This window comes from Diceros bicornis, chromosome 11 (genome assembly GCF_020826845.1).
Source record: "Diceros bicornis minor isolate mBicDic1 chromosome 11, mDicBic1.mat.cur, whole genome shotgun sequence".
Lineage (NCBI taxonomy): Eukaryota > Metazoa > Chordata > Mammalia > Perissodactyla > Rhinocerotidae > Diceros > Diceros bicornis.
The window spans coordinates 78,328,974-78,356,693 of NC_080750.1; the positions used below are offsets into that span (position 1 = coordinate 78,328,974).

A 27,720-nucleotide genomic window follows, 5' to 3' on the forward strand; every position below is an offset into this window, starting at 1 on the left:
TGGTCTGTGCCACCATCTCTGCTCTGAGTGCCTCGGGCCACTACGGCCTCCCCATGGCCACCAGCACCCACCTTATGGCCTCCATCACCCTCTCAGTCCCACCCCATGACCACCGTGCTCTCCATTGATTTGGGCTGAGGCCTACAATGTCGGGAAACAGGGTATTCTGGAAACGCTCTTCCTTAGGTAACTATCTTCTGGCATTTGCTGTGACTTTTCTGCTCTTTTGATGGCAGTGAGCCTGCCTTGATCTCTGTGATCAGGAATGTGGCTGAGCAAAAGCCGCTTGTACCTCCGGGATGGACGCACCTCCCAGATGCTCTGTTGCTAGACGGGTCCTGGCAGTGCAGGGAAAGGTGGCTCTGCACTGGAGGTGAGTCCTGGAGAGGCATCTGACAGTGGACTCTGCATTTGACAGCATCCTGGGTGGTGGAGGGCGTGGCCCACTCCTCACCCGGGGGCTTACCCTGGGGACTCTGGGAAGGGGCTCCTCTCTTCACTTCTTCCTTGGGCTCCGACAGCATGGTGAGGAGTTTGCCTGTCCCCTGGCTTTGCTCCCTTCATGAGGGCTTCTGGAATTCAGCCAGTTCAGTGAGTCCTTTCCTGCGGACTCCGCACTGGAGGTCCCAAAACAGTGCACTGAACACATTTTACTTTGAAAATCTCCTGGCAGATCCTTTTGTTTTGCATTGCAGGTTCTTGTTGTATTTTGAAAGAGCTGAATGCCACTTGTCTGTAGAATTATTTCTACAGGTTTACAGTGGTTTGTTCTAAGTCGGGAGTTGTTACAATCTATCCAAAGAACTAGTAATGTGAGCTTGTTTCAGAGGTCAGCCACCCTGCTTTCTTGACAGTTCCTTCAGAGCCTGTGTCCCATAAGTTTTGTTACTGTTTTTGATAATGAGGCAAAGCACTGCAGTGAAGGTTGCTCTTGGCATGTGTCATTGTTTAACGTGGTCTGGGGGCAAAGGAGGTGGTGGTCCTTTGGTAACTAGTCACAAAGCCTTGAGAAAGGTTAGAAGGTCAGGTTGCTTGGAACTCCCTGAGGACCTAGTATCCACCTGGCCTGGTCCACAGCGGACTCAGGGGGGCTAGATGACCTCAGGTGGAGCAGAAAGCCCTTGAGAGAGACCCCCCAAACCCCCATGTGCAGAGTTTGGTCTAAATAGAGAATTTACCTTAATGAGGAGAAGAGATGATGAAGTGTCTTGGTCAGTACCTTGCAGGGGCTTGTTGCTTTGTACAGGGAACAGCTTTCCTCCTGGTAGGGGGAGGACAGGAGGAACATGCAACCACAACCCTTGGGGCTGACCTTCTCCTGGCTGCAGTCCTGCATACCTCAGCTACTTGAGCAGAGCTGGGGCCAGACGCCCCGCTGAGTGCCTGGGAGGCTCTGCTGTCCGACACCTGGCCTGGCTTTGAAATAGGGGGACCAACCCTCGCCGTTTTAGCACTGCGTCCCATGGACAGCAGGAGGGTTGGGTAACCATGAGCTTCTAGGAACTATTTCTGAGGCTTCCTGAAGCCTTTCCTGTTGTCTTGATGCCATCCTGTGCTATCTGCCCGAGTGTCTGTGTCCCTACAGGGCACTTACCACAGACTGGGAGGAGGTATTCACCTTTCTTCCTCCTCTGCCTTAGATGGTCAGTTTCTTAAGGTAGACAGTGGGTCTTTCATCTTTCTAGTCCAGTAATAACTTGCAAGCAGACGGTGCTTCTTAAATCTTTACTAAAGGTTTAAATGGGTAAATTGGCTACAGGTGTCGGTGTTCCCAAAAACACTTGTTTTGTTTCTATACTTGATTATTTTAGGGGTAGACATTTAATCCTTTCTTTCTAGTTACTTTTTCATTTATCCTTGCAGGCTCCACATAAAGGGCTCAATGTCTGGTTCAGTGGTTAAAAGCTGTTCACAGGGATGACTGGACCCCACTAAACATTCTTTCGTCTGTAGTGAACGTTTCACCAAAAAAAGCTCTTGGAAAGGCTGGATGGTCAGTATTACATGCTCAAGCCATGGCCGTGCCCTCCATCTTCCACCTGATTGAGAAGGGGGGGCTGAAGTCCGTGGCTGCCCCAGGAGAAAGGACACCAGGGAGGCCACCAGGGACCTAAGGAACATGCGAGTGAAGCAGATGGGAAAGGAGCTGCAGGTTCATCATTGTCCTTGAGGGAAAACCTGAGGGCCTAGCAGGGCTCCCGCAAGTTGAAGCGAGCCACTGTGCAGGGTGAACCTGCACCCAGGGCTGCCCAGGAAGCCGCCAGTCAGGGGCAGGTGCAGAGTCTCTGGAAGGAACTGCAGGAGACAGTGTGGCCTCCACAACATCAGGCAGCCAGGGAGATGCAAACATGTCTGCTATGGATGCTGACAATGAGACCCCCCTCTTCCCTGCCAGGGTCTCTTAGGTAAGAGTGGCATTTCCGTGGGTGACTTTATCCCTCAGGATCTGGGGTGTGCAGATTTATTGGCTGGCAACTTTCTCACACTTTCTTCTCAGAGCACACTCGAGAAAGGCCATCTGTCACCCACGAGGCTGTTGACCGAAAGAGGTTGAAGAGAGATGTGGAGCCCAGCTGCAGAGGGACCAGCCTTGTGCCTGACTAGGGCTTGGCCCAGAACCCCCAAGTTCATCATTCACAATGATGCCTCAGAAAGCCTCCCAGAGCCCCTCCACCCTCCAACAGATGTCACCTTAAAGCCAGACACAGAAGCTGTGCAGAGCAAGCACAGCAACACCGGCCCCATGTCTCTCAGAAAGGTCATCCTGTCAGCACTGGGGGCCCAAGAACTCCTCAACTCGCTGCACTCCTACTGCTTCTGCTCCCGGGGGAACAGGAGCACGTGTGCCACCTGTGGGAGCAGGTGGAGAAGAATGGCGAGCTGAAGAGGGGCAGCTGCCGACAGCCAGGTGCACACGCTGCAGGAGGAGCTGGACGAGCTGAAGGGAGGGGGCTCCCTGCCTTAGCAGCCTGCTGCCCCCCGCCGAGGTCAGTGCCCGTGCTCGGGGCTCCCCCACTGCCTGCTCATCATGAGGGGTTTCCTGCTATGCAGCAGACTGCCGTTGAGTACTTCTGTGTGCAGCATGCCTGCTGCTGTCTTGGGAGAAGGCTCTGCTGGTAGCTGCCCCTTGCAGACAGGGAGCCCAGGCTCCAGAGCTCACCCTGCCAGTTCTAGGGTGCTCGAGAGGCAGCGGTAGTTGTCAAGGTTTAGCCGCTGGGAAAGGAGGCATTGCAGGTCTGCTGGGAAAGCCAGACCTACACAATGAACGGTGCCTGGATCCTTGTTTTTCCACTTGAACAGGAGAAAATCAGCTTCTGTTGCATCCCTGACACAAATGTAAATTCCAATGAGTTAGGATCTAAATGTGAAATAAAATCGACATAGTAACTATTAGAAAAGTTATAGGAGACTCTTAAAGTCATGGGGAGGTTCTTTCCATTCGTGTTTTAATGAATATCCATGAACTGAAGTCATTTTGAACATTTTAATAATTTTTTTAAAATTTTAAACATCTTTTTGAGTAGAATACATTCTCTTTTGTAAAAATTAAAACACTAGAGAAATACATAAGCTAAGAAGTGGTAAAAACTCCTATTTCTCACCTACCTCCCAACTTTTATTCCTTGTTGGTAGTAAAATTTGGTGTGTAATCTCCTCAACTCTTCCCTGTGCTTTACATGCATATTTCTCCACCTGTGCGAATAGGTTGGATATATTTTTGGTGTGTTTATTGGCTATGTTTCTGATTTTCCCGCTCTCTTACAGTTTAGTTGTTGTAAACATTGGTTTCTCGATATTCCTTATGTATTGAGGTTACCATCTTTTGCCTGTTATACATCCATGGAAAACATTTCCCTACTACATAGTTCATTTAATCTGGATCAGTGCTGGTCTTCCCAGATGTCAGTAACACTTCAGGAGGGAAACGGCTCTATGTGACTGGCTGTTCAGGATCTCCGGGACCCCCAGGGCAACAACCATTAGGACAACACAAAACAAGAAACAAAACCCATCCTGCGTGTTTCCAGATGCATTCTGGTGGAAGGACAGCTCCAGTTGAGGACCGCTGATGTCTTGATCAGAGTTATCCACTATGTTCTCCTATCACGTTAAAGCAGTTTCGGTAGTTTCTTGTACCTGATGGTACAGTTTGGTGCCTTTGTCTGTTCCTTTTGGTCAGACTGCGCAAGGTTTCTCACTGTTACAGGTCTTGCCAGAGAGCCAGCCCTTAACTCCATTGCTTAGGTCTGCATTGTTTTTCCCACCTCGTGAATCCTCACTTCATTCTGCTGTTGTTGGTTTTATTGTGGTGTTATTCTGGCTCCTGGAGGGAAGTGCTCAGCTTCTTCGTGTAGAGTTGATATTCCCTGATACCTGCAGTGGAAGCTGTGTCTTTTCTGTCCCTTAGTCTCCACGCCATGGATTTGCCTCATGCTGCTCTCAGTGCTGCTCATTTCTAAAGAGTTTGTCCTGTCTGTCTGGATCCCCTCTGTAACCTGAGAGATTTAGAAGAGTGTGGACAGATTTTCAAGTGGATAGGTTGGGGGAGAGGAGCCAATATTTTGTGATTATTTTTTATTTTTATTGCTTTAAGGTCCCGTAATATGGTTACTTATAGATTTCTGCTTTTTGGACTCTTTAGAGATTTCACTGTGGCTTAGCACACAGTCCATTGTGGTGACTGTTTCATTGTGGTTTGAGAAGAATGTTTCCTCTCCACTAGTTTCTTATGTTGTTGTCCCTCAGGCTGAGGCTGGATCTAGCTTTTTTGTGTTTGTCAACAGATCTGTTCCTAACTTATTGTATCACTTAAGGGGAAGAGGAAAGTGACTGAATTGACTTAGTATAAGGAAATAGGAGGCTATCAGATAATGGACTATCTCATACACAAGATTTTTTGCCCAAACCTCAAGGTAAACACTAAACAAATAATCAAAGCAAAACCACATATGATAAACAAAGAGAAAACTAGAAGAATCATAAGACAGAACAACCAAACTGAATTGGCAGTCCAAAACAAATGGGACAAGAAACAAAGGAAATGCAAAAGAACCAGAAAATAAGTGACAAAACAGCAACATTAAGCCCTCATATATCAATAATTACCCTAAATGTAAATGGATTGAACTCTCCAATCAAAAGATACAGAGTGGCAGGATGGATTAAAAAGCAAGACCCAACAATATGCTGCCTTCAGGAAACACATCTTAGCACTAAAGACAAGCACAGGCTCAGAGTCAAAGGAGGGAAGACAATACTCCAAGCTAATGGCAAACAAAAGAAAGCAGGTGTTGCCATACTCATATCAGACAAAGTAGACTTCAAGATAAAACAGGTTAAGAAAGACAAAGAAGGGAAATATATAATGATAAAAGGGACACTCCATCAAGAAGACATATCACTTATAAATATATATGCACCCAACATAGAAGCACCAATGTACATAAAGCAACTATTAACAAACCTAAAAGGAGAAATCAACAACAACACAATAATAGTAGGGGATCTTAACACCCCACTTACAGCAATGGATAGATCATCCAGACAAAAAGTTAATAAAGAAATATTAGACTTAAATGAAAAACTGGACGAGATGGACCTAGTAGACATATACAGAGCACTCCATCCAAAAACAGCTGACTACACATTCTTCTCAAGTGCGCATGGAACATTCTCTAGGATAGACCATATGTTGGGAAACAAAGCAAGCCTCAATAAATTTAAGAAGATTGAAATCATAACAAGCATCTTTTCAGACCATAAGGCTATGAAAATGGAAATGAACAATGAAAAAAAACTGGGAAAGTGACAAAAATGTGGAGATTAAACAACATGCTACTGAACAACCAATGGATCATTGATGAAATTAAAGGAGAAATCAAAAACTATCTGGAAACAAACGAAAATGATAACATGCCATATCAAACCATATGGGATGCAGCAAAAGCGGTCCTGAGAGGGAAACTCATAGCGATACAAGCTGCTATTTTTTTTTAAGTAAACACTCTTTTCCTTTATCCCTGTCTTCTCCTCTGGTACTTTAATAATGCTTATCTATTTCTTTTCATGGTATCCCATAATTCACACTGCCTATCCCCATTCCTATGCAGTACCGTTTTTCTTTTTGTTTCTTTGACTGGATGATTTCAAACGACACATCTTCTAGTTCACTAATTATTTCTTGTACATGGTTGAATCTGATTTAGAACCTCTCTATTAAATTCTTCAGTTCAGTCGTTGTGTTCTTCAATTCTAGGATTTCTGTTTGTTTTTCCTTAATGATTTCTGTTTCTATAATGAACTTCTCACTTGTTCATGCACTGTTTCCTTATTTCATTTAGTAGTTTATCTATGTTTCCTTAGAGTTTTATGAATTTCTCAAAGAGGGTTGTTCTGAAGCCTTTGTGTCATAGTTCCTATATCTCCATTGCTTGGTCGGTCATTGGAGTTTTATTCTTTTTCTTTGGTGGTGTCATGAGTCTTTGATTATTCATGATCCTTGTGGCCTTCCATTGGTGTCTGCAAATTTGAGGAAGTAGGCAACTCTTCCAGTCTTTACAGAATGGCTTTAGCAAACCAAAGCCTTCACAGTCATCCCATCTAGGGGTCCTGGGTAGGCCATCTGGTGGTGTCCAGGGGCAAGCTTGCTGCTGGAGTCCTTGGACAGCCTGGTCCTGGGGTGAGTGGAAAGCTTGGGTCTATGGTATTGTGTCTGGCCCTGGGCACAGCTGGGACCCTGAGATCATGAGTAGCCCCACTGGAGCCTGTTTTGGCAGGTCCTCTTTGAGAGACTGCAGCCACAGGAGTCATCCAGGGCCATGAGAGTTCGCCAGTGCTGGGATGAGCTGAGAGCCTTGGTTCATGGGAGACTGCCAGGAGCCTGGCGCCACGAGAGACAGTTTGTGCTGTGGTAGGCCAGAAGTCTGGATTCCTGGGAGCCTGCTGGGATCCTGGGGCCACAGGAGCTGCCTGAGGCTGCAGAAGCCAGCAGGCACTGGATCAAGATGGAAGCCTGGATTCATGGGAACCTGCCGGTGCCTGGTGCCATGGGAGCTGCCTGGGGCCGCCTGAGTCAGCAAGCACCTGGGTAAACTGGGGACCTGGTTTTGTGGGAGCCTGCAAGGAGCCTCGTTCCATAAGAGCTGTCTACAGCTGCTGGAACTGGCAGGTGGTGTGGTGATCCATGGGCCTGAGTTCCCAGCAGCCCCCTGGGAGCCTGGTGTCATGGAATCTACCTGGGTTGCTGGAGCCAGCAAGTGCTGGAGTGACCTGGGGTCTTGGGTTTGTGGGAGCCCACTGGGGTCTTGGGTTTGCCCTGTTACAGAAGCTGCCTGTGGCTGTGAATGCTGCCTGTGGCTGCCTGGCATACGCAGGACCTTGGGTGAGCCAGGGTCTGGATTCACCAGAGCCCACCAGGAGCCTGGTGCCAAGGACACCACTTGTGGTCACAAGAGCCACCTTGGGCTGTTTAAGATGGCAGCCCCCAGGCTGAGATGGGGGCCTGGGTTCCCAGGAGCCCGGTGGGAGCCTGGTGTCAAGGATGCTGCTTGAGGCCACCAGAGCTGGCATGCTCCAGGGTGAGCCAGGGGCCTGGGTTTGCAGAAGCCTGCAGGGAGCCAGCTAGGTCCACAGGAGTCAGCCTGGCACTGGGGCAGGCTGGCTAAGGTCAGGCAGAGTGGAGAAGTCCCTTCTCATTGGGAGGTGTTTGATTACTGATTCAATCTGCTTATTTGTTACTGGTCTGTTCAAGATTTCTATTTCTTCATGATTCAGCTTTTGTAGGTTGTTTCTAGGAATTTATCTATTTTTTCTAGGTTACCCCAATTGATGAGTGTACGCTAATTCAGAATAGTCTCTTCTGATCTTTTTCTTTCTGAAGCATCCGTTGTAATGCCTCCTTTTTCATTTGTGATTTAGTTTGAGTCATCTTTCTTTGTTTTCCTAGATATTTTATCTAAGGGTTTCTCAATTTTATTTTTTCCAAAACTCTGCTTTTACTTTTATTGATCTTCCATACTGTCTTTCAATTTTTTTCCACTTGCCTCTTGGTGACTTCCGTCCTTCTGCTAACTTTGGGTTTCATTTTTTCTTTTTTTAATGCTGTGTGCTGTAAGTCAGGTTCTTTCTTTGACATCTTTCTTCTCTTATAATGTACAAATTTATCACTATAAACTGTCCTCTTACTACTACTTTCTCTGCATCCTAGAAGTTTTGGTGTGTTTATTGTTTCTTTCTTTCTTTCTTTTTTTTTTTTTTTGCTGAGGAAGATTGGCCCTGTGCTCACATCTGCCAATCCTCTTTTATTTTATTTTATTTTTTTTTGCTGAGGAAGACTGGCCCTGGGCTAACATCCGTGCCCATCTTCCTCCACTTTATATGGGACGCCGCCACAGCATAGCTTGCCAAGCGGTGTGTCGGTGCACACCCGGGATCTGAGCCGGCGAACCACGGGCCGCCACAGTGGAGCACACACACTTAACCACTTGCGCCACCGGACCGGCCCCTATTGTTTCTTTTTGTAGGTTTTGAGCTATTTTCTAATTTCCCTTTTGATTTCTTCTTTAATCTACCTTTTTTTTGTGTGAGGAAGATCAGCCCTCAGCTAACATCCATGCCAATCCTCCTCTTTTTGCTGAGGAAGACCGGCCCAGAGCTATCATCCTTGCCCATCTTCCTCCACTTTATGTGAGATGCCACTACAACATGGCCTGACAAGCATGCATCGGTGCGTGACCAGGATCCTAACCCGGGCCACCAGCAGCGAAGCACACGCACTTAACTGCTACAGCACCTGTCAGCCCCCGATCTACTTTTAAGTTGAAGAGTTTTTGTTGAACTTCCACGTATTATAAATGTTCCAGTTTTCCTTCTGTTTTTGACTTCTGGTTTCATGCCATTGTGTTTAGAAAAGTTACCTGGTATTATTTCAGTCTTCTTAATCTTGTTAAGACTTGTTTTGTGACCTAACACGTGATCTGTTCTGGAAAATAGTCTGTGTGCCCATGAGAAGAGTGTGCATTGTGTTGCTGTCCAGTAAAATGTTCTGTGTGTGTCTGATAGCTCCATTTAGTATTTAATGTTTTCATGTCTGCTATTTCCTGTTTTCTGTCTGGATATTCTATCCATTGTTAAAAGTGGGTCTTTGATGTCTCCTACTATTTGCAACGTATATAAGTGAGAAGGCTCTTATTTTGAGAATATATAAAGATCTCTTAGAACTCAATTATAAAAGACAAGTCAATGAAATGGGGTAACCAACTGGAATAGACATGTCTCTATGAAATACATAGATGGCCAATAAGCACAAGATAGTTGCTCAGTATCATTAATTATTAGGAAAATGCAAATTCAAAGCACAATGTGATACTATTTCATGTTCAAAATGAAGGCTATATTCAACATAATGGAAAATAACACATGTTGGTAAAGATGTGGAGAAAGGGAAACCCACATACATTACTGGTGGGAAAGTAAAATGATGCAGCCACTGCAGAAAACAGCTTGGCATTTTCTAAAATCTTAAACCTAGAATTACCATTGACCTGGAGAGGCCCATGGTAGATATGTCCAAAAGAGCAAACTTGCCCATAGACATTCAAAGTAACAGTGTTCACAATGGTCCAAAAGTGGAACAAACCCAAATTACTATCCAGTTATGACTGTATAAACCAAATGTGGCCTATTCATAATATAGGATATTATAAGCCATAAAAAAGAATTAAGTACTGCTACATACTAGGCCATGGGTGAACCTTGAAACATGTGTGCTCACTGAAGCCATCCACAAAGGCAATAGATAACATGATGCCATTTGAATGAAATGTCCAGAATAGGGAAATCCATAGGGGGAGAAAACAGATGAGTTGTTTCCATGGGCTTGGGTTAGCAGAAAATAGAGTGTGAATGAGTATGGGTTTGTTTGGGGGTGTTGAAAATGTTCTGGAATTAGATAGTGGTGATAGCCACACGACATAATCATTGTGTTAAAAGCCACACAAATGTATACTTTGAAATGCTTAAAACGGTGTATTCTACGTTAAGCAGATTTTCCACATAAAAATTTTGAATTTTTTAAGTTAATCAGGGTATTGGTTAATTTTAAGTTGGTTAGTATATTTAATAAGTGTAATTAATGGAGTTATTAGGAGTATGGCAGGTTGTAGCCAAGAGAGTAAACATCCGACGAGGGCTATAGTAACAAATCCTATGATTATACAAGCAACAATCTAAAATCCAGTCCATTTCCATTGTCCCCAACTTGGAGAGACCAGCCATGAAAATAGGTCAGTGATCTCAGGGGACTTTGGTATCTATTCAAAGATTTGGGTAATATTATGCAATATTTTAACCTCTTGGGCCATTTGGTGGAGGTAGGTTTGAACTTCTCTGTTGATGTGCACTCAGCAAGTGGTTCTAGGAAAGGCACCAACCCCTCCTTCCTTGGCCGGTATAGACAGTCTAGGGCCAGGCCATTTTCTAAAACCATTTAGGCGAGAGACTCATGAGACTGTTGTTCAAGGGCTAGGATATGTTCTTATGGAGTTGTTGTCCATGTTGTGTTAAGGTTGTTGATACCTCTTAGTTGCCTCAGTTTCCTTATTTTGTGTGGGTAGGGCCACCACTCCTGTGCCCAGTCCAGTCAGTCAATCCTAGTAGAACTGAACACCCAGTGCTATAGGACTGACATTGTTTCTATGGGTTGGTGGTAGCTAGTCAGGGCAGGAAACTCAAGGGACCTGCGACCTGAGGGAAGCAGGCTGAGAGAGAGACAATAATGCATTGCACAATATAGCCTGGAGAAAGCTGTTCACGGGATTGGGGAAGAGAGAAGCTCACTGGATGAGAGCCTTGTGATATCAGCCCACAGTAAAACCCAAAAGTGGATACTCCTGGTGTGAAATATTCCTTAGGTGTCTTGAGGTAAAACCAGTAATTTGCACCCATTCACTGGCTACCTGTGCTATATGATTTCAGAGGTTATGGTTAAAGCGTTTGTGGGCCAGGAGCTGTCTGGGCCTGGGCACAAAATCACCAAGGTGGCCTCAAAGGCTGCCCCAAAATGACCCCTAAAGGAGCAGTTGGGGCAGAAAGTGGGGGGATAATTTTGAAGGAAGCCTGGGTCAAAGATGTTGTTGTTCGATGGAGTTGGCTACTAGTGAGTGTCTCCGCAGGGTAAGCCCTTCATCTGGGGTACAGTATGTGATTGGAGGCCAAGTGACAGACCCTGTGACTCCTGATTCCCAGTGCACGGGCAGCCCTCTCAGCCCACTGGACATAAATGGTGATGGTGTTTGTGAAGCCTCTTGATGGCTGTATGGAAGATATAGGGGACGTGTGGTGGGAGATGCCATGATAGTGTCGGGAGGAACTCTGTGTGAGATTACGGTGTTGAAGGGGAAGGATTGGAGGCAGGTGCAGTGGGTGTGTGACCAACAATGGTCAGTGAAAGGACAGCTGGGGTGTAACTGGGGAAATCAAGGACCAACAGAAGTCATGTGTTTAAAACAAGACACCAGGGCCTGCCCAGTGGCTTAGCGGTTAAGTGCATATGCTCCGCTACTGGGGGCCCGTGTTCAGACCCTGGGTGCGCACCGACTGGCACATCCAGTCCTTGCAAATTTCCCACATGCATTTTACATGCATTTTCTCTTCTGTTGATGGTTGATGAGTTCTAAGGAAATGGTGAAGGCACAGTGAGGAGGAATTGTGGGTTTCTGCACGACTGCCTCTAGGAGTGCCGCCCCCTCAACCTGAACAACCACCCGGCACTACTAGAAATGAAAGACATCCCATCACCATGGATTGGAAGACTCCTTATTGTGACGATGTCAACATTATCCAAAGAGATCAACAAATCCAGTGCAGTCCTTACCAAAATCCCAAGGACTTTTTGTGCTGAAATAGAAAAAAACCCATCCCAAAATTCTTATGGAATCTCAAGTAAGCCCAGATACCAAAAATAATCTTGAAAGAAGGTACTAAGTTGGAGGACTGATTCTTCCTGATTGAAAACTTACTACAAATCTACAGTATCAAAACTGCATTGTCATAGCATAAAGACAGACATATTGACCAATGGAAACAGAATTGAGAGCCCAGAAATTAACCCTCACCCATGTGATCAAATGATGTTTGACAAGGGTGCCAAGATTATTCAAAGAGGAAAAGCCCTTTCAACATGTTGTGCTGGAAAATGTGGATATCTACATGCAAAAGAATCAACTTGGACCCTTACTTAACACCATATACAAAGCTTAATTCCCAATAGATCAAAGACCTAAATGTAAGAGCTAAAACTATAATACTCTTAGAAGAAAACATAAGACAAAACTTTACAAGATAGGATTTGGTAATGATTTCGAGGATATGACCCCCAAGGAGCAGCCAATAAAATAAGAAAATACACATGCTGGACTTCATGGATATTAAAAAGTTTTGTATCTCAAAAGACATTATCAACAGTAAAAGCACAACTCACAGGATGGGCGACCATATTTGCAAACCATGTGTCTGACAAGGGCTTAATATCCAGAATAGATAGAGAACTCCTAAACTCAACAACAAAAATCAAACAACCCAAATCAAATTTGAACAAAGCACATGAGTAGACATTTGCTCAAAGAAGATCTGCAAATAACCAATAAGCATATGAAAAGATGCTCATCATCAGTAATCATTAGGGAAATGCAAATCAGAAACACAGTGAGAGACCACCTCACATTCATCGATCAAAAAAAAAAAAAAAGTTGGCATCCAAAAAAAAAAAAAAAAGAAGAAGAAGAAAAAGAATAGAACCAGTGTTGGTCAAGATGTGGAGAAGTTGGAACCCTTGTGCACTGTCTTGGGAAGATAAAATATATAGTTACTGTAGAAATCAGTATAGCAATTCCTAAAAAAAATTAAAAATATAATTATATAGGACCCAGCAATTTCAATTCTGGGTATATACGCCCCCAAAGAGTTGAAAGCATATTCTTCAAAACATATTTCAACAGCCATATTCATAGCATCAGTATTCATAATAGGTAAAACATAGAAGCCACCCAAGTATCATAACCGAGGAAGGGCTCGCTGCCCAATGCACCCCTTAAGCCAACCATGAGATACCGCTCTTGTAGAAGGGAAAAAGCTTTATTACGAGGTTGGCCAGCAGGGAGACAGGAGCCAAAGGTTAAATCCTTCTCCCCAATGGGCCGTTGAAAGGGCTTTTTAAGGGCAAAGGAGTGGGTGCGGGAGGTTGGGGGCAGTCCTACGCATTTTGCGCAAGTAGATTTTCATGTTCTGTCATACATCCCACGTTCAAAAGGCAGTGTCCTTAACATGATTGGCAGCTGAGTTCTTGGTCCCCTACGTCATCCTCCAGTCACTTGACTCAAACAGCAGTGATGGTTTAAGTCTTGCCAGCCGTCTTGTGGTCTCACTGGTTCAAACCAGTTGAAACTTGCCCAAGGAGGAAAAACGGAGTTTCTGAAAAAGAACTCATGGCCCAAAACTAGATCCTTAGTAAATATGTGGAACGTGGCTTAAGAAAGTAGTCTCCAGGGGACCGTTGATAAAAGTCTGGTTGGGGCCCCATTTTATTTTGGGCTTGGTTTTGGGCCCGGCTAGGCTATCTGTCCAGGGATGTATGGATATGCAAAATGTGGTATATACATAAAATGGCATATTATTCATCCTTAACAAAGGAAGGAAAGTCTAAGATATGGCACACCGTGGATGAACCTTCAGGATATTACTCTAAATGAAATAAGCCAGTCACAAAAATACAACCTTGTGTGATTTCCCTTCTATGAGGTTGCTGAAATCGCTAGATTCAGAGAGACAGAAAGTAGAATGGTGTTTGCCAGGGGCTGGGAGGAGGAGAAATGGGGGGTTATTCATGAATGGGTATAGAGTTTCAGTTTTGTAGGATGAAAAGACTTCTAAAGATGGATCGTGGTGATGATTGCACAGCAATATTAATGTCTTCAATACACTTAAAACATACTTAATGTATCTATGGGGCCTGATGACTTGTCCTGGCTGAGCACACGCTTGTGCTGTTGCACATCTTACCCCTCACTGTGCAGTTGGGAAACTAGCCCAGAAAGAGGCAAGTACTAGCCCAGACCACAGGAGGTAGTCCGAGTCCCAAAGACTAGACAGAGCTCCAGCTTCCTTGGCCAAGGCTCCGCCCCTTCCCTCAGGTCTCCTTTGGCAATGAGAGGCATTAAGATCTTAGAGGATTGCTGCCCACCCCTCTCCATATGAGGTCATTTTCCTCTCCTCATCATAGCATGTGCATAGGCACCCCCACTCACACTGAATTCTCATGTGGGGGCCATGGAAGTGCAGTCAAGAAAGAGCTGACCCAGAGGAAGTGACAAGAGGCAGGAGGGAGAGAGATGGGAGGCAGCTCTCCCAGGGGACCATGGCATTCGTTCTCCTAGATACATGCCCAGAGATGGGCAGAGGAATCCCTAAGGTTCCTAGGTTTCTGCCTATCTGTCTGTTCCAGACCCATCCTTGGCCCAGCCTGGCGAGCACAGGACTGGGATCCTGCAGTCCACCTCTGTGGGCACCCAGAACTGTGATGAGTCCATCCTCCCCTTGTGTAGGCATTGGGAACAGGAGAGAATACCTCAGTGAGGGTCCTCCTGTATAAAATGGAGTGCATCCAGCAGGTGACTCCAAGTGTTCCATGCACTTGCAATGTGTCTGTTGGACTAGGTTCTCTGTTGATGACCTACTGTGCTCTGAAATGTTGAGAAGATGCTTTCCACCCACTTGAGATCATTTAGAACTGAGGAGACATGGGGGCATGGGTGGATGAGAACTGGGGATAAGGAAGAAGATGCCAGAGCACTGGACCCCAAGTCTAGAGATGAGGGAGAAAACCAGTTCTTGTTGGATCCTCGGGGTCCTCATCTGGAGGCAGGGGGGAGTCATTGTCCTGGTTGAGGTTGGATGCCTCAGGAATGAAGAAGACACCTGGTGGGGGACAGCAAGATGGGGGGATATGTAGGCTCCCAAGGTTCACCCCACTCTCTCGAAGCCGACAGGTCCTGCTCCTTTACCTCTGGGACCCTGGAGAGCCTCTGCCTTGAGGACATCTGAAGAATGATTCCTTTCTGTTTGGTGGAGTTTTGGTGAGGGCTGCAGTGCTAGTGCTGGCCACCAGGGGGCGGGAAGCCTCTTGTGTCAGTGGTGGCAAGTTAGATTTTGTTTTTATTTTTTTCAGTTGTATTGAGATATACTTGATATACAGCACTATGCGAGTTAACATTGCTGTGTGGTACATTTGAAAGTTGCTAAGAAAGTAGATCCTAAAACTTCTCATCACCAGGAAAAAATCTTTTATGTTTGCTTGCTGATTGATGTTAACTAAACTTATTTTGGTAACCATTACATAATATACATATACATCAAGGCCTTTCCTTCTCCTGTAAACCTGGAACTTACACGGTGTCCACTGAACTTTTCTTGACCTCCTGGAGCAGAGAAGAGTCAAGCAGAGGTCTTTCTGGCTGTCCCTCTGCCTCAGAAACAACTTGTACCTCCTATTTCTAGTGTTCATCTCCACAATCACTGTTGGTCAGAAGCAGGGGGCGGGGTGCAAGATCTTCCCATGTACTCATTCAGCAGCTGTGCACTCAGCACTCACCCTGTGCCAGGTGCCCTGGTGGGCCAAAGTGCAGGATGAAAATGACCAAGTGGTCCCTGCCTGCCAGGAGCTCACAGCCTAGAGGGGAAATGGACAAAAGCAAAAACAGGAGCAAGAAAAGAGCAAGTGCTGTAGAGAAACACAGCAGGGGGCCGTGAGGGAGGGCTGGGCATCACTGGGTAGGAGGGTCTGAAAGGCCTCACTGGGGTGACGTTTTCTGGGACCAGAATGACAAGAGGGGGCCAGCCCTTCAGGGGTCTGGGAGCAGTGTGTCACGGGGATGACACCACTGGTCCTGAGTCTCACAGGTAGAAGTGAGTTTGGCCAGAGGAGGTTAGAAATGTGGCCAGTGCAGCTGGAGGGAGGCTGGGAGGAGAGAACAGGAGCTGGGGTGGAAGGTAGGGCCAGGGCCTGGTAGGCTGTGTCAGTTACCTTTCCCTCTCTAACTTCATTGCCCCTAACCTTGCATTTCAAAACTACAAATGTTGACTATCTCACAATTTATGTGGATCAGCAATCAGGCACGTTTCAGCTTGGTGCCTCTGCCTCAGTGAGTTGAACAGGTTGGTGCTGTGGCCTCAACTGAGGCTCAACTGGGGGAGGACTAGCCCCAAAGGTCACTCTCAGCCTTCAGGGTTCAGTTTGGACTGAGAGTCTAAGTTTCTTTCTGTCTGTTGGCCTGGGCACTCCCGTGCTTCTCTCCTCTATAGGCCTCCACATTGGGCAGTCCCAAAACACTGGTATTTGATTCCTCAGCTACAGGGATTCGACAGAGAGAGAGAGAGAGAGAGATGGAGCATGAAAGACGGAGTAAGAGGAAGTGAGAGACTTGTGTTGTTAAAATTTAGACAAGACATCAGATCACTTTGGCTGTTATTATGTTCAGAAGCCAGTTACTAACTACTTAGTGGTTCCACGGGGATGGCTATACCATGGGTGGGGCTTACTGGGTACCACTGTGGAGGCTGCCCACCTCATAGGCCAAGATGAGGCACTTGGGTCTCATTCTCCATAAAACAGGAAACAATTGAATGGTTTAATGCCACAGGGTGGCAGTATCTAAATTTCCATTAGTTTCAACCCCCTCATGATGCTGACCTGAAAATGAGGCCAAGTTGGAAGTGACTGTTCCAATATAAAATTGCTAGAACACAGGCCTGTTTTGAGTGGTGTTCTGTGCTACCTGTCACCCCTTCTTGTTATTCTTCCATCTCTAATTTTGTGCCTTAGGTACATGTGACACCAGCCCACAGGGATAATAGATATTATCTCATATACACCAGCTGAGGTCCCTAGGAAGTAGATTCTAGCCTGATCCCACTGGTGTAGGTTTGGAGACTGGGGAGGACCTGAGAGGCACAGGGACTATCCCAGGATGAAGAACTGGTAAGTTAAAGGAAATCTGCATTCATCTCTGTCTCCTCAAAGCAAGGACCTGAGTTAGGTTTCTAGGGAACTGGGGCTAGGGCTGTGTAGGCTCCTTGTGTACAGTTCAGGAAGTGACATGAGAGAAGAGGGTGAGCAGCCCGGGCTCAGGGGGCAGCTCTGGAGAAATCTGATTGAGGTAAGGGGTCCAGGTATAGGAATCTTGAAAAATGACCCCATATCCTTGGTCCTAGGCCTCAACAGATCTTTGAACTCTGGTAACAAGGCACCCACAGTCCCCCATCCAGCTCACTTGACGGGAGACAGTCAAGAGGCAGAAATGTTTTGTTGTTGTATCCCAACTTTTGCAGGATCTGGGCTCAAAAAAGCCCAGAAATAGAATCTTTTTGATTGTTGCCTACATTGGCTCAGCCCTCATCCCTGACACCTCTGGGTGTCTGACAGGAGGCAGTGAAGGGTAACATGGGCAGCCCAGGAAAGGTTAGTGCAGATCAGGACACAACGGTGATCCCACCTGATCAACCCCAAAATCCAGGCCCCTCATCGTGTGTTTGTGTGTGTTTGTGTGTCTGTGTGGTGTGGGGAAGGCAGGGTATGTGGGGCAGGCCATTCCTGGGCAGGAGCTGGTTGTTAGGTGTCGGAAGCCTGTGGGTCTGTGACGTTCGTACCCAGGTCATGGCTGGCAGCATGAGAAGGTGAGCTGCTCAACTCGTATGTTATTGAGCCCTAGAGGTTTCATCTCCTTCCCTTCCTGACCAGAGTTCTTTGCCAGGATGCCCTCTGTGCCTGAACTGAGGAGCAGACTTTCTCTTGGGGGTTGACCACAGTGGCAGTGTGCAGGCAGCCCCTGATTCCCTCTGGCCCAGCTCCCAGGCAGTCTTTGCAGAACTCCACTCAGGAGGTCATCGAGTAGCTGCCCAATGGTTTCAACTCCACCAACTCACTAGACAAGGGGCAGGTGCATGAGGCCACCCACACCATCCAGTGCTGCTCTGAGATGAGAGCAGGAGCAGAGGGCCTCCACACTCAGGACCTTGAGATGATGGGGTTGGACCAGAACTAGGGTGGGACCAGTCAGGGGCTGTCTCTTTTTCAAGCTAAAGGGGATGTACATGCAGGTAACCTTGCCTGGTTCAGAGCTGAGCTGCTGTGACCCTCTTTCCTTTGACTGGTGTGAACTTCTGGAGGCCAATGAGGCAGAGCCAGAGGGTAAGGGGGACTGCAGGCTGGCTATTCCTGGAAAGGAAGTGGGATCTTTCCTGTATTTAGAAGGACACATGGAAAGTCAGCTATGTGAGTGAACCTTTCTCTTTATCCCGCTCCAGCGCCAGTTGCAGAGCTCCAGCCAGCAGCAGAAGCAGAGCAGTGGGCAGTGGTGGAGGTAGAGCTGGCTCCAGCTTCCTTGACACCACCCTCTCTAGCACTGGAGCCAGTGTCCCCTCCACCAGCAGTGTTGGAGCTGGAGCAAGGGCCGACATCGGCTGCAGCAGGAGTGGGAGCTGCTGAGCTGGAGTCACCTGGACCATCATTTCTAGTGGGAAGTCCATCTCCACCTGTGGCTAAGAAGCATGAGAAGAAGCCCAACCTACGGCCTTCCCTCCTAAGCTGGTGGTGGAGCAGTTGACCGTGATGGATGCGGTGAGCAGCTGGGCTTTCAGGGCGGGTGGGGTAGGCCTTCCCTCTGCCATCATTGCCCCAGACCTCATCCAGTCTCCTATGATCTGGGCCCGAATCCTGGCTCCACCCCTTACCAACCATACGACCTGGGCAACTTTCTGAACCCCCAAACATTTGCTGTCCACCTACAGACCGTAGAGGTGGACACTAACAGGACCTGCTGCACAGAGTGGCTGTGCCGGCTCCATGAGGTAGAAGAGACGGAAGGGTGAGCAGGGCCTGGCCCATCAGTGGGGGAGGGGAACTCACTGTGTGCAGCCAGGTCCCTGGTGGCCCAACCTTCTGCTCAGGAGGCCCAACAGCCTCAGGACTTATTAGACACCTGATGTGTACTTCACTATGAGGGAGACAGACAAAGCCCGTGGTTGTAGCTACCACAGGGGAATGTGCATCAGAATGGGGAGTGGGACCAGAGGGGGGATCAGGTTGTTGGAAGATGCTCCCTTGGGATGAGCCAAGCTGAGCCACCATCTGGAGCTTGGAGTTAGCCAGGACGGGCTGGATGCAAATGCCCCTCTCCCTTCCCTGCCAGTATTGGGTCCTGGGTCATCCTCTGCTGGGTGCCTGCAGTGACAGAGAAGAAAAGCCGGGGACTCTAACAAGGCTCAGGCCACATCATGAGCTTCTTGAGCTCCAGCTCTAAATTGTGACCCCTGTGTGGGACTTTGTGGGCTGTGGACACAGAGCTAGGGTGTGGCAATGCTGGGTGACACTCCCCCTGTTCCCCAGGAGCCTTTCCAGAAGGTGGTGCCCTCTCAGTGTCTGGGCTCCACCTGGGGCAAGAGGAACAAGCCCGGCAATGAGCACCTGGCACACACCGTCCAGGCCAATATCGACCACTTCAGAAGGGTGGCCAACCTCGTCATCACCACCTGCCTTGGGGTCCCGAGCATGATGGCCCAGGACAGGGTGAGGGTGGTGGAGCGCTGGATCCAGGTGGCCCAGGTGTGCTGTGGGAGGCCCAGTGGAGCCCCTCTCTGGAGCCTTAGGAACTGCCTCCATCTTTATCAGCTCCCAGGATTGCAGTGTGTGGTCTAAGCCCCTGCAAGTCCCTAGATCCTTCCTGCCAGGAGCACGTTGACCTTGACTCCAGGTCCCAGTGTGGGGATGCTCACTTCCTACCTGGCTCCCTCCTTGGGTTGAGCTAAAATCCTCCTCCTTGTGAGTGTTACTCTTTGGGTCCTAAATGTGCCCTTCTGGGGCTCCCTGTACATCTGTCTAATCCAGGAGGGGAGATTTAAATAGAAGGGGACTGAAGCTAGAGCAAGCAGGGCTCCAGTGCCCCACCTCACAGCTTATTCTCTTCCCTTCCCCAGGAGTGTGAGATCCTGAAGAACTTCTCCTCGCCCCGCACTGTCATCTCTTCTCTGCAGAAAACATCCATATGCCACCTGAAGAACACATGGAGGAAGTTTCCTGGTGGGTAGTGCCCCTCTCCATAGGAGAACCAGGGTGGATGGGGGATCTCCTGAATGTCTGCCATTGGCCCCTCAGTCAGCTGGGAACTCCTGGGAGGCAGCAAATGATGGGGACAGGGCCTGGGCCTCAGTGGTGGGTCTCTAAGTCTCCCGGTGTCCTTAGTGCACCAATTCTGCTTCAGGACTCGGTTTCCCTAAATGCCAGGTACTGGGTTGAGCCACATTGGAGATTTTCAAGTGTTTATAGCAACAGAACTCTATGCCCAGTTGAAACTCAAAGTGGTCAAAAGAGAGCTGCTTTGTATAGCAGGCGAATGGAGACCCCAGTGACCAACAGGAGAGCCCCCTCCCAGTCCCACGAGACCTTAGCGCTCAGAGGAGCCCAGTGAGAGCACTCCTCCAGGCAGTTTGAATCTCTCAGGTTGTCAAAGAAAAGGATATGCACTTAGACCCCTCACATTATCCCTAAATTTATCCTTCCCTCTTTCCCTTCCTCTCAGGGAGAGCTCTGAAAAATTTAAAGAGAGCTATAGCCAAGACGAGTCCTTGAACAGAGAACTGATGACCAAGGTAGAGTGGAGGCTGGGGGTCTGGAAAGAAAGCAGGGGCCAGGGGGGGAGGGGGACTGAGCAAGCTGTGGTTTTGATAATTTCTCACTTGAACTTTCTCTGAAACATTCCTGTCTATCTTGTCCAGGTTAACAAGCAGAGGGATCTGTTCTGCCCATGGGCAGGTGGGGTGCCATTTTTGGGCAGGAGGCCTTGGTCATGGGACACAGTGGTGTTGGCTGGGCTGTTCCAGGACGAGTTGCCGAGCTGGCGCCATCAGCAGGTCTCTGGCTTCCACTCACGTCCATCCTGCTGGATGTAGCTTCTTCCAGGCTGTTGGGTGGTTGGGTGGGTTTATCCCTCAGCCTAAACCTGTCCTCAGGAAGCCAGGCCCCTGCTGCTCCTTCTATCTTCACCATGTCTCCAAGGGGAGGGCACACTGCCTACCCCAGGGACGGGCACAACAGGGGATTCCCCTGGCACAGGTGGACAAACAGGCTGCTCATCCTTGGATCTGAACAACTGACCAGAGACAGATGTGTGTGCATTGTGGGACTCCCCACTGGACCCCTAGAGCAGTCACTTGAGTCAACCACAGGAGTCTCACCTGAGTGCCTGGTTGGCAATGATATAGGCCCCAGGTGGCTTATGAGTAGCGTCTAGGCAACTGATGGATTCTTAGTGGATCCTGCTGAAAGGACGTTAAGAGCTTCATGTAAATGGGGAAGCAAAGCATCCTGTCACCCCCTTCCCTGTTGATCAGAGGTGGCACCTTGTGGGTCCAGTTCCTGAGTGGATAAAGAAAGAGTTCAGTGCAGGCGAATATCCTGAGTTGTTCTTTGGGGAGGAGAAGGGTTTGGCATTGCCTCTGTCCGGCATGGGGGAGAGACACTCCAGGGGACTGGGGCAGGCAGGAGCCACTCAACAACCAGACTCCCAAGACACCCCATCCTCTCGATCCACGGCTCGGCCCAGGGCCAAGCTTTGAGAGCTCAGGGGACAAGACTGTTGTCAGTGGTGGGGCTGGGGGTTAGGCAAGGATGTTGGAACAGGGCCTCTGGCTGAGAGGGGCAAGCGGCCTCTCCTCTGTTGGCCCCTCAGCAACTCACTGCCCCTGTTTGGTCCTCTGTCTCCCCATCAGGGAAATGGAGGTATGGTGATTGTGTGGTGATTGTGTGGTGCAGGCCTCACAGGGTGGTAATGAGGTAAGAGGGAGGAAAGGAATGTGGGAGCTTTCTGCCTGCTCCACCTGGAGGGGTGAGGGCCAGAACAATGATGACAGTCATGCGACAGTGAGTCCTCAGGAGAACCTGTGAGGTAGCTGGAGTTCTCACACTTTCCAGATGAGGAAACAGGCTCGGGGAGGCCAGGCCAAAAGCCCGAGCTCACACCCAGAGTGAGAGTTGGAGCTGGGCTTGTTCTGGAATCACAAGACCTTGCAGGGTGGAGTGGCATTGGTGCCAGTTCACTCGAGTCAGATGTTCAGGGTCAGAGGCCAGTGGTGCTCAAGAGAAATGGGGTGAGGGGAGTATGGTCTCGCTGACACTGTCCTCGACTCTGGCAGGAGGGGCCCTCCACGTTTGCCCCCCGGAGGGCAACCCCCAGAGAGTGCAGGAGAAGCAGCAGCAGCAGCAGGTGAGTGTGCCTGTGGAGGAGGGGCTCTGCCCTCCCAGCCGGAGGCCTCAAATCAAGAGAGGAGGTCCCTTCCTCCTGGTGCCACAGTGTCTGAATCCCCCAGTAGAAGTGACCAGGAGGGGGGCCTGGAAGAGCTGGTGTAGGATGGATTTGTTGTGGTGAGGGCCAGGGACCACATACCCTGTGATTTGCCAGAAGCCGGCCCTGGGAGGTGAGGAGGAGGAGTGTGGTGTTCTTGGGGTGTGAAGGGAGGAAGAATTGAGGGGAGGCTGCTAAGGGTCCTAGGCTGCTCCCCATGGGAACCCTGGGGTGGGCCAGGAGGCTGAGGGTGAGGACTTTTCAGGGGAGGGTCTGCAGGGGTCCGACTTGAGAGCAAGGGCTCATCCCACCCGCACCCCGATGTCACAGGGTGTTGTCCCCTATCTTGGCACTTTCCTCGGTGAACTGCTGATGCTGCACCTGGCGATGGGTGATTATCTCGAAGTGGATAAATCTGAGGACCAAGCAGGAAGGACCAGGATCCTGAGCCTGGGGATGCGTGAGCCCCCGAACTGAGCTCTGAGCTCTCAGCACTTGGCACATCTCCTCTCGTGAGAGCCTCACAGCCGCCCCTGGGAGCTGGGGCATCAGGCCCATCTTAGGGATGAGTGAACAGAGGCTCCGCCTGAGACATTCATTCTCGTTCCTCAGGCTGGGGAAGCTCAGAGCTGCCTGATGGCACAGCTGCGTGAGGTTTTATCTGAGCTGGACTCTGCCTGTCCCTCCCATGCTGCCCGTGGAGGGAGAGAGCAGTCGCCCCCCCCCCAAGTCAGGCAGCACATAAGTGGCTGAGCAGTCCCCTCTGCCTGAGGCCTCAGCCTCCAAGTCTGTCATCAGAGAGGGTTGTGCTGCCAGGTCCCTCAGCCTCCCCCCATGTCCTACTACTCTGGAGCCCAGAGCCCATCCTAGGTCCAAGTCCTGTTTTCTCTGCATGCCCCGCCCCCTCTGGGGACCTGGCAGTAGTGCCACATGAGAAGGGCAGGGCATAGGGGGCTAGTCAGGCTAGGGGGCTCTGTCTGATGGACTCTGGCTGTCTGCCTTCCAGGGGAATGAGATCAACCTTGAGAAGAGGACTGAGGAGCAGCTGTGGCACTCCTTGCAGGGGAGGGGAAGGAGGTGGAAATCAGAGACCCTCTGGGGAGAACAGTTTCTGGCTCCACCCCTTGTATCTTACATTGAGTGGAAGATTTTGGTAGAAGTCGAGACCCATCCAGTTGGCGCGTGGGTTGAAGGGAGGATGGCATCAAGGAAAACTTCTTGGAGGAGGGGCTGATTATTCCCATTCTGAGAACAGGTAGAGCCTGGATGGAACTGGAGGGAAGGAGCGTTCCCAGGACTGGTCCCCTGCCCCACTCCTCACCCCCCACAAGGCCCCTGCAACATCCCCCAACCAGGCCCTGTCTGCATCCTCTCCTTCCCTCTGGTCCCAAGAACACCGAGTCATGAGGGAGATCCTGCTGCTCCAGGTCGCTGCAAAGAATTATAAAAAGACCCCAAGGAGTGATTTGGGGCCTGGTTCCAGGACATGGAGCTGCTCAACGAGAATGAGTGATGCCTGGCAGGAGTTGGGTGAGGGCAGGGGTGGATTCTCCCTGTTGGCCAGTCCAGAGAGCCTGTCTCCGTGGCCCCCTGGTCAGCCCCAGGCCTTATGGCATGGCAACCTCTGGGACACCCAGACTCCAGCTGCTGAGGTTTCTTTTGACCAAATTTTAGGAGCTTTTAGTTTTCCAGTTGAATCTCTGGAATTGCATCAGCTCTAAGTGGGGAAACCAATGTAAAAAGATCAAAACGTGCATGTGGAGAGGACAAGGCCCGAGGAAGATCATTTGAAAATGGACTAAAGGCAGGCAGGACTTTCCCTCCTGAGACCCCTCTAGGGGCTCCATGTTCACCCCTGACCTAGATTTGAATTCTGCTGGGATCCTTGTACAGGCCTCTGAATTCCTTTTCCTGCTTGATTTGTATCCAGGAGGAACGATATCTGATGCAGCTTTTAAGGCTACTGCTGGGCCTCGTTACATAAACATGACTGCTCCCTGTGAACTAGGATTTTCAGCACCCCTGCCTTCCTTATGCAATTCCCTTTAGGGCAGAAATTCCCTAGAAGGCCCCCAGCCTCCTCCCTGGCTTGGCATGATGGATCCCGAATGAGCTCTGCTTTGCCAGGATAAGGGACCATAATCCTGGCCAGTAATTGACCCCACATTGTCCCTTGCTGTCCAAGGTGAATTCTGAGCTCGTGTCCTTCTGAGGTCCAAGGTCTTGGGCAATCCTCCAGTTTACACACTCAGTGTTGGTGTTCTGAACTCGTCCAAATGGCATAATTGGGCCCAAGTCATTAAAGTGTGTCACCCCTGGGTGGCTGTGTTTTTTTCCCCAGTCTTGTGCTGTGGTTACATTACAACCAGCTGCTGGGGTGTGAACCCTGTTTGGAGCTTTGAAATATGAGGCATGACAGGGGTGTTGGGAGGTCCAGCGGGGAATGCCACGGAACTGATGATCCATGGTCGTGCATGAACACAGCCTTACCAATTAAAATACTGAAATGTTCCCATCTGGTGGTGAATAGACACTGCTCTGAGCTCACACCAAGAACCCGACCCATGACTAACAGCTTTCAAAGGGTTACCAAGTGGCATTTTGAACCTCTTTCCTTGGGAACACCCTGTAAGACGAGGGCCAGATGAATCGCTTGGCACTTGTGTGTTATCGCCTCCTTTCTGATGGCTGCAAGTGTCACCCAGACACACAGGCTGGACTCTGCCAGGGAAGCCTTCTCAGGACAGCCAGAAGCGGATGATGAATACTGGTTCCCGGCATCCCAGGCCCTTCCTGACACAGCACAGCCACCCAGGAAAGTGATTTGGTAATGGAAAGACTGGGAAGGCCGTACTTTCCCTCCAAAGAGAAAGAGAAGTGCCAACAGTGAAAGCTTGATCCCTGAAATAGACAATTAAATCCCAACAAGCAGTGGGTTCTTGTCAGATTACTGATGCTGAAAAGGCCTCTTTTGATAATAGCACGATCCCCCAGCTGCCATGTCCATCTTCATGAATCAAATTTCCAACACATATGGATCTAAAAAACTGAGGGAAATCTGGTATTTCCTTAGATGCAACACTGAATTAGCATGCAACAAAGAACATAAAAATGGAGACCTAGAAGTAAATACCTAATTTGAGTACATAGATATCAAAGGGCTTTTGAAACAATATTTTGGAATCTATTGGAATATTACACAAAAAGAATAATCCACTTTTAGTACGTTTTACTGTGACTGTGAGGGGAAAAACTGAATCATCCCCTTGACGTTGGTAACTCGCTGCTGATTTGAAAGTAAAAATAAATGATGTACATAGTAAAAGAAAATGAGAGAACAGCATGAAAAAAGAAGATCTTTCTCTCCTCACCTGAAACTCAACCTCTCACCTCAGAAAGAAACCGCTGTCTATATTTTCTATGTCACACAGCAGAGTTTAATAAAAGAAACGTATTGGTATGTTTTAAAGTTTCAAGAGCTCAAAGCAAGGAAACATTAGGGACGCAACCATGAGACCTCACTGAGGTGCCTGCTCCATTTCATCTGCTGTCAGGACGTCCTTCTTGGCCCCTCGTTTTCTCTGCCTCGCTAGCAAGTCTGTCCGCCATCAGTGCTACCACCAGTCTCTCTCCTGTGCTCTTCACTGCCCTTTCCTCTTTCCTGATACCTTCCACAGTCACCAGAAATTGTTGGCAGTGGAACTGTGGAATGCCCAGATCAGCTCCTGGAATCATCTCTGCCAAATCTGAAGACCCGCAGGAGTGGGCATGGGACCTGGAGTGCAGACCACCTGCGAGCACACCTGGCAGGGATTCACCTGTGTGACTAGGTGCAAGTTTTTGCAACGCTTTGGCAAGATTGAAAGGACTTACCAGTAGTCCTGCACTGCTGCAGGCCTGGAGTCCTCGCGGTCTCTCGGGCCAGCAGACCTGGTGGGGCTGGTCCAAGGTGTCCTCCCAGAGACCCGTCACTGCTAGGATGGGATGGGATTCTAGTAACCGGCCCCTTGACTATGTCACTGGACATCCTAAAAGGGATGGAGATGCTTAAACCAGGCTTTGGTTTGGACTGGTTCCCACAGTCACGCTGCTTCCTCTGTGAAGACATGACTATCCTTCTTTTCCTCTTACCCTACAAAAATAAATCATGATATTGGGTCAAATGACAAAGGATGCCTGCCATTTTAGGACAATTATCCTGGCTGTTTTGTACTTCCACCCTGCCTCTATCCTCTGGGGATCTGACCTGTGTCCTGGGATGTCATCAGGCAGATTTGCATCTAGAACAGAAAGCTCCAGGTCAAAACTCAAGGCTACTCCAGATCATTTCTCTCCCTCCATCCTGTTAACACTCCCTCCTTGTTTGAGTGTGTTTCTATTCCTTTCTTGTCCTTGTCACTCTCAACTGTACAAGTCCTGGCACTCCATCTCAGGACAGTGGGTCCCCAATCTTTTACTAAATCCCAAATCCCACCATTTCTGTGTTTTCTGACTACTCATTTGCTTAATCCATTGACCACTCGGTGTTCATAGAAGTGAAATCAATAGTGACATTGTCAACCAGCCCTTGTTAGCGACTTACTCCCACATCCCAGATGTTCACATAATCCAAATGGTTATGTTCAAAGTAAATAATTCAGAAAACATATTCACTTACCACAAATTCCTGATATCTAATACTTTTATTCAAACACTCATACAGTGGATACCTGTGCCTCAAGATAAGAAGTAATGCCAGATCACCGATCCTCACCTTAATTTCCTCCTACCCCTATCAATCCTGGATTCCATGGACTATGATCTCAATAATTTCCTTGGAATAATAAAAAATTCCTTACCACTTAGTTATGTTGTAAACCTCCAAACCCAGAAGATCCCGATTATCTGCCATGCCGCAGCTACTGCTGGTCTTATAACAAGCTGAAGAAAAAGCACGAAACATGATCTTTTGGTACCACTGTAAATACAAAACCATCTGCATCAACTGGGAAGCACTCATAATGCCTGAAAATTTTGTTCTCTTTTTTTGTGTTGGGTCAATAACAAAAAGAAAAATCAATTAAAAAGTGGACACGGGGGCTTGCCCCATGGCTTAGCGGTTAAGTGCGCACGCTCTGCTACTGGTGGCCCGGGTTCGGATGCCGGGCGCGCACCAACGCACTGCTTCTCTGGCCATGCTGAGGCCGCGTCCCACATACAGCAACTAGAAGGATGTGCAGCTATGACATACAACTATCTACTGGGGCTTTGGGGGAAAAATAAATAAATAAATAAAATTAAAGGCAAAAAAAAAAAATTGGCAAAGGACCAGAATAGACTTTTTCCAATGAAGACA

At 48.5% G+C, this 27,720-nt stretch overlaps 1 protein-coding gene across 7 annotated transcripts in view; it reads left to right on the top strand.

Annotated features, from left to right (window-relative positions):
* LOC131411589 (ral-GDS-related protein-like) overlaps positions 1-27,720 on the top strand; it is a 259,398-nt gene that overhangs the window by 226,629 nt on the left and 5,049 nt on the right. The window contains exons 1-8 of one of the 7 annotated variants that reach the window (XR_009221600.1): positions 2,879-2,987; positions 18,565-18,667; positions 20,023-20,125; positions 20,625-20,694; positions 20,821-21,877; positions 22,237-22,307; positions 23,392-23,640; positions 23,778-23,894. The exons of 1 other annotated variant lie outside the window; for it this stretch is intronic. Coding sequence is in view for 4 of the 6 variants with exons in the window: in XM_058550621.1 (XP_058406604.1) it covers positions 20,091-20,125; positions 20,625-20,694; positions 20,821-20,955; positions 22,237-22,307; positions 22,716-22,758 (354 nt within the window). In the remaining 2 variants the exon portion in view is untranslated. Of the gene's footprint in view, positions 1-2,878; positions 2,988-18,354; positions 18,668-20,022; positions 20,126-20,624; positions 20,695-20,820; positions 21,878-22,236; positions 22,597-22,715; positions 22,908-23,391; positions 23,641-23,777; positions 23,895-27,720 lie in introns of those variants that run through there. 5 more of the 7 variants (XR_009221599.1, XM_058550621.1, XM_058550611.1 and 2 more) reach the window with 5 other exon arrangements.